Source organism: Brassica oleracea, chromosome C7 (assembly GCF_000695525.1).
Source record: "Brassica oleracea var. oleracea cultivar TO1000 chromosome C7, BOL, whole genome shotgun sequence".
In the NCBI taxonomy this organism is placed as follows: Eukaryota; Viridiplantae; Streptophyta; class Magnoliopsida; order Brassicales; family Brassicaceae; genus Brassica; species Brassica oleracea.
The window spans coordinates 33,985,186-33,992,038 of record NC_027754.1 but is presented as its reverse complement, the minus strand read 5'-3'; the positions used below and the strand labels follow the sequence as shown (position 1 = coordinate 33,992,038).

Here is a 6,853-nt window from a genome sequence, read left to right as displayed (position 1 = left end):
ACTCTTCTTCTTTGGGCTTGAATCCTCTTCTAAAGTCGCATACTCGCAGATGGACGGGCTGAGAAACCTCTGAATTGTAAAATTCATAACTTCTTGATCCCTAAATATTTTGGGCCGATTCCAATTATCCTGGACTCCCTCTTGAGTGTAGAATCTATAAAAATTAGCCTCGTCATTTAAATCCTCCTGGTTTGTAAGATATGGCATTTTTAGTGCACGTATGTCCTGGCTGGTGCCTTGACTGGTTGAGTAGGGCTTTCGGTTGACCTCTGGTTCAGTTGCTGATCTGATGGCCGCATCAGTTCTCTCCTACAAATTCATCTAATATATGTCCTAGTTGCAGTAGTCGTGACTCTGCCGTTGTGGATTCGCAAAAAACTAGCACCCGTAGTTCCTCTGTTCTCAGGCTTACTGATAAAAACCTTAGGAAAAAGGACATGGGATCCGGACAAGAGTAGTGAAAAAATCAAGGGGTAGTAAGAATAAAATGCTAGGAAATAGAGTGTAAGCGTGAAGAAATCAAAGAGTGCAGCAATAACCTTTCTTTGAGAACTCTGTTCTCTCTGGAGTTTACAAGCAAGTTAGAGATCAGTGCAGAAGAAATAGTCAGTTGCTATGAGTTGCCTGAAAGTTTAGATAAACACTTGCAATGTCCGTTTTTCTGGGAAAGGAAAAGCCATCTAGTAGTAGTTTTAGTGACAGCCGTTTGAAAGAAGCATCCAGGAGAAGAGATCAGATAACTTCTTATACTACCCCACTGTGATGGATTTTCAACAAAATAATCTCGAACATTTTCAGACACACTGGTGCAAAGGGCATCACGTGTGAAAATACAAAAAGTAATAATAATAATACCACATGTTGATGCATATGAATTTTTGACATGAATAGAGTGCCGCATAACATTTTTTATACATTAGCCAAAGAGGATCCCGTCTGATCTCATAAGTATGAACCGGGTCAAAACACACAATTTTCAACGTGATCCATTTACATAAGAATCAAAACAGAGAAGAAAGTAATGAGAAGTACAATGAATGTGGAAGTTGCAAAGTTTGAAGCAGCGTTAGGAAGCCATGGATATGAGTCTGGAGGTGGCATAACGCAGTTATCGCCGTTGAAGTAAATGCGTCTTGGAAACGCCCATCCTTTTTCGAACGTGAACGTTGACGGGTCCTTCTGGAAGAGCAGTTCCGACTGTACGTTGCCTATTGGACCCGCTTGGCTCAAAAAATCGTTGTAGAACTTGATCCCCCAGAGCATGGCCGTGTCATCTGCAATGTATTAATTCAAACACATGAATTTCATTACCTACAATAACCCTCCATTTCACAAACTAATACTCATGCTTGGTTTTGTTTATAGGGATCAAAAAGGTAACATAGCCTACAATGAATCAAATGATCATGAAGATACTAAAAAATACTGGTGTGAGTTTCAAACCAAACGTTATATACTATTTGATTATTTATTCATATTTAAAACTTAATCCAAGCCTACCAACAGCTATGCAAATAAAGAAAAAAAAAGGAAATAAGCATCAGCTATGGACTTACTTATGCCAGAGTAAGGACTAAGAGGTTTGTAGTTAAAGCTGAAAAGCTGAGTGATATTGTCGAAGTTGGGATGCTGAACAACCAAATTCCACTGCGAGTAATTCATATTGTAGTTGAAGTTTGTGATTGTGACCTCAACACGCCAGTACTCTTTGTAGTTAGTTTTCACATGCCAATGAACTCTGATGGGACACATATGCTGCGTACATTGCAACAGCGGCTGGAGGTTGTTCTTCCCTGAAAGAGCGGGTACCACCGAAGCTATTTTCGGGCTGTTGCAAAAAAAAAAAAATTGATTCAGAAAATCAAATAAATTTGGCATTCATTACATATAGATACTTATTTTATTTCTTTGGTATCTTTTCTTTCATTTTTTCTTAGCCCCCCATCCACATATTGATTTAGTCTAATCAATTAAACAAAAACCAACATGGAGTTCCTAAGAGAATATGAACTTACTCGACACATGTACCATTTTGACATCCACAAGAACATGTTGGGCATGGTACGATAGTCTTATTGTAGAAAGCTGAGAGTGAGACACAACAAGTGGGAGTTTTCTGAGCTAGGAACTGTGAATATGTGCACGTCATGTTCCATGTCACTAATTAACAAGAGAAATGTGAAATTAAAAACATAACTTAGAAAGAAACTTTAAAACATTAAAGACTAAAACTTACACATAGCCTGAGTCTTTCTTCGTTTATCATTAGAAATGAATTTGGTCGGGGGAACGACTTTGGCAGGCCCGCAAGTGTAACCAGGACCTGGTGCCTTCAACGTAACGTTCCTAGGAGCTCTAACGGTCGTATTAGTAGTTCCAGATTGGCCAACACTAATCTGAAACGAAGAAACAGCTGTTGCGGGGTCTTGTGCCCAGGAGCTAATCACACCGCCTCTACAACAGTTTGATATCTGTTGGTTGTAGGGAGTTCCCGGCAACAAGTCAACGACGGTGGGGGTTTTCTTGCAGCAATGAGGAATGTTGCCTTTGAACTTAGAACAATCTCCTTGCTCTGTGGCTTGTGCACCAACCATACTCCATATCACTTCCTTCTTATACCAACTCCATCCTAGTTGCCAACCCGGGGCCTGGATGTGACGGTATTGTTGAAAATTGAAGATTGATACAACAGCCTGACGATACAAGAAAATGTTATGAATTGGTTAGTATGGTAACTATGAACACAAGAATTTTGATTATATAACAAGTGGTATTGAGGGGATAAAGTTATAAATATTTGTTACCACATAGCCATCAGCAGTCCAGCTAATGATATCCCATTTTATGGTGATGTTTCCAGTTGGATCAAGTGCATCATAAGCTTCTGTGTATAAGATGATATAAAAATAGGTGAGATCATAAACAAGAACAAAGACAAATCTATAAAGAAACAATAAAAAGTTTTTTTGCTTCTTATCAATTGGTTAAGTGGAACAGAACAGATCAAAGCCTATGCATGCAACAAGTTGACCAATATCATCATTACATGGAGATGGAGGTTCTAAATGTCAAATTCCTATATCTGTTTCCTTACTTTTTCACTTGTTTAAATTTATTTCAAGGGTTTTATTAGAATCAAACACTAATTGTCACAGAAAGCAAAGGAGCCAAAGGTCATAAGAAAGAAAACAGAGCATTGAGCCAAACCTGTTGTGGGGAAGCTGGTCCAAGAAAAGAGACACAGAAACAAAAGCGAGATTGTGGAGAAGCGAATGCCCATTTCTCTGATCTTTGATCAACCGGTTTTTGATCTCCCGCCGGCGGAAACTTCTCGAGGAGTGAGAGAGAATAGAGAGAGGGGAGAGCCACTTACTTAAAACCAAAAGTTTCTAGCTTTAATCGGTCTTTTACTTGCTTAAGTTTTCTATATAATAATAATAATAATAATAATAATAATAATAATAATAATAATAATAATAATAATTATAATATAATTTGGAAAACCCTATAAACCTTGACAGAGAAAAAAAAAGAAGAGATAATTTATATTTTATAAAGCATCACAAATTCACAAGAAATGTATTTCGATTTTAATATTTTGAAGAACATCACAGTTATCTTGGGAAAAAAAAAAATACAGTAAGCCTGAAGTTTCGCAAATTAGACAATCCAGAAATATGTATGTTTTGGTTATAGGGTAATTAGTTATAGGAACATCTATACCCTTCGATAATAAATTTGATTTTTTTTATCAAGGATAATAATTTTGATTAATGGTATAAAAATAAAGATAATATAAAAATATTATCATGTATGAAAGTGTTGGTTTCCTTAGGCTGATCTCTGTAATATTATTTGACAAGTCAGTTTTTTATGTGTCGCATTTACGTTAACTCTCACGATGGTTAATTATACTGATATCCTTAACGAATTAAAGATATTACATTTAAATACTATTATTAAATTTTTATTTAATTTTCTTTTTAAAATTTTCTAAAGAACATATATAATAAAAAGGAAACATTTACAAAGTTTTTTTAAAAAAAATTAAACGAAAATATATGTATATATAATATGATTTCATTAAAAAAGAAAGTTCACATAATATAAATATTCTATTTAAAAAATATTTTTAAATAACAAAATATAATTTTGAAGTAATAAAATATTTCTTTATATCTATATTTTCTTAGAAGAAAATATATATTTGCTTATAATGTGATTTCATAAAACAACATTCACACACATAATCTTGATATTAGAAAAAAAAATATTATTTCTCTTAAAATATAATTTTAAACAATACAAAAATATATATTTTCAAAGTAATAGAAATACTTTTTATATATCTATTTATTTTCTTAGATGATTACATAAACTGATATATGTTTAATTGACTAAAAATAATTTATAATTAGTATTATTGAAATGTTTTATTTATTTCTCATATATTTAGTTGACTATAATATCTTTCATTTACAGTAAAAAAAATTATAAATTATATTTTACTTATATAATATGATTTTTCAAAATACAATCACTCAAATTCTTATAAACTAAAAAAAATAAAAATGATTAACAATAAATATCTTTTGGTCAAATAATCAAAAAAATATTTTAAAATAACATAAATCTATATACTTTAACGAGGTAGATATATTTTATTTAATCATTATTAAAATTATTTGTTTTCATAATATTAAATTTGCTTTTAAATTTTATTTTTTTATGTTTATGGAACTCAATATGACTATAATTAAAATACCAAAACAAATTTGAATTCTTAGTTTTAAGATTATTTAAAATAAATTTCAGTTTACCATTTAATAAATCTAAGGCATAAAATTATTTACAATTTATAAAATATTTTAATTATTGTAAATAATGATATATGTTCATAAGCTTCCAAAAATGTACCAGTTACTTATGTATATAACTTCATATTGATCATTGCTTTATTTTCTGATATTTTGTTTAAAAAAAAATCAACATATAATTTGATAAAAATTATGAAATTACATGCATATTTAAATGATAAATAAAATTAATTTGATTTTACCTAAGTATAATAAAAATAATTATACTTCAATTTGAATTTGAAAGAATATATGTAATTCAATATACTCACAACATGAGTGACTCGACTAATCCAACTTATATCTAAAGTCATAGATTTAACTACAATAAAAATATATAATTTTATAATAATAATTTATTTTATAAATGTAAATTATAAGATGACTCAAAACATATTAACAAATGAAAATAAAATATTAACCATCTGTTATAATTTAGTTATTTTGTAAAATTTATATATATGCATGAGATTGTAGAATATTATCGTTATATTAATTTACGTAATTGGAATCAGACACTTTAGTTTATTTTATATTCCATTCTAAGCACAATATATCTTAAGTTATACATAATCTTCGTCAAAATATTTACATATCTAAGACAACAACCAACGTAAATGCAAATAAAAAAAATTAATCATAATTTTAATATATTTAAAATTAAAAATATTATAGTTGAAATCAGAAAAATATATGGAATCTAATATAACCAAATAATAGTTAAATCGACTATAAAAAACAACAAAACCGACTAGATATAACATATCTAAAATCATATGTCTAATTAAAGTAATATAATATTATTAATATAAATTATAAATTAATTTAAAATTTAAAATAGATATCAATCAATTATTATAATATATTTATTTTATAAATCTTTATATCCGTGCATGAGCACGGAAATATCACATAGTACTTAATAATAGAGATGTCAACATTGTACATGCATGTTTAATCTGTGAAGTTTAGAAGCCGAGATGGAATAACCGGAGCTTCTCTATCGCTGGAGCTCCATTTCTTGTGTCGGCGACTCGTCTTTCTCTCACTCTTTCTCTCTTTTGTTTTTTCAGATGGCCGATAAATGAGAAGGCAAGAATGTGCGGGACATTAGGGTTACCCGCGGATCGTTTGGGTCATGCGGATCGTTTGGGTCATCCCGCTTTAAGCCCGAACCCGCATAGTACCAACCCGCGAAGCCCGCCATTCTGCGGGATTCCAATTTCTCGGCCCAATACCGCCCCGCCACAAGCTTTAATGGGCCAGGCCCGCGGTACAAGCCCTTGTTTGACATTCCTACTTAATAATACTCCCTTCGTTTCATAATAGATGATGTTTTAGAAGATTTTTGTTGTTTTAAAATAGATGATGTTTTGGTATTTTTATGTTATTTTTAATTTTATTGAAAACTGTATAACCAATTAGATATTTTAGTTATTTATGTAATTGGTCGAATGATTTTTAAATAATATTTTTAAAATTATTTTTTAGAAAAAAATAAATTTCTTAATCTTTGTGCATTAAAGAATAACATTATGTACCGTGGAACGAACAGAAAGAGTATTATTTAAGATCATCCATTGGCATGAAACGCAAATAAATGAGTGGTCGAAATTTCTAGAACTGGAGTGTAATGAAGTTTTATTGTCAACTTATACATTTATTATAAACAAAGCCTAAATCTTCAAGGGACCAAATAATTCGAATAATTTAAAGCGGAAACAAAGACATAACTTGCAAGAAAATATTTTATTCTATTATTTTCAACCAAACAAATATTTAAATACATTTATTCAACTAAAAAACACGTAAATGGCTTTTCATCTACAGCTACTAATTTATTTGCAAAGTACAGTTGTCTTCAGAAAAGCGACGGCATGTTTCTTAAATTCCTCGGGTCCATACGAATCTATAAGACTACACATTTTTCTAAGTTTTTATTCGTCTGTCACGAAGGAATGCGTCACCGCCTATCGTTATAGAACAGCTCAGTCAAC

General features: G+C 30.9%; 1 protein-coding gene across 1 annotated transcript; it reads right to left on the bottom strand.

The window, feature by feature from the left end:
• Positions 1-868: 868 nt before the first annotated feature.
• On the bottom strand, positions 869-3,401 carry LOC106301314 (COBRA-like protein 2). The gene is made up of 6 exons (XM_013737678.1): positions 3,208-3,401; positions 2,805-2,884; positions 2,237-2,693; positions 2,016-2,160; positions 1,557-1,828; positions 869-1,274 (listed from the first exon to the last, which is right to left on the bottom strand). The coding sequence occupies exons 1-6, from the start codon at positions 3,278-3,280 to the stop codon at positions 991-993; spliced, it is 1,311 nt and encodes a 436-aa protein (XP_013593132.1). The 5' UTR covers positions 3,281-3,401; the 3' UTR covers positions 869-990.
• Between the last annotated feature and the right edge of the window lie 3,452 nt (positions 3,402-6,853).

Coding starts and splice junctions, on each gene's coding strand:
- LOC106301314 (XM_013737678.1), bottom strand. CDS start 3,280: ATGGGCATTCGCTTCTCCACAATCTCGCTTTTGTTTCTGTGTCTCTTT. Junction 2,161..2,236: donor AAGAAAGACTCAGGCTATGT/GTAAGTTTTAGT, acceptor CTTGTTAATTAG/TGACATGGAACATGACGTGC. Junction 1,829..2,015: donor CAAAATGGTACATGTGTCGA/GTAAGTTCATAT, acceptor TTTTTGCAACAG/CCCGAAAATAGCTTCGGTGG.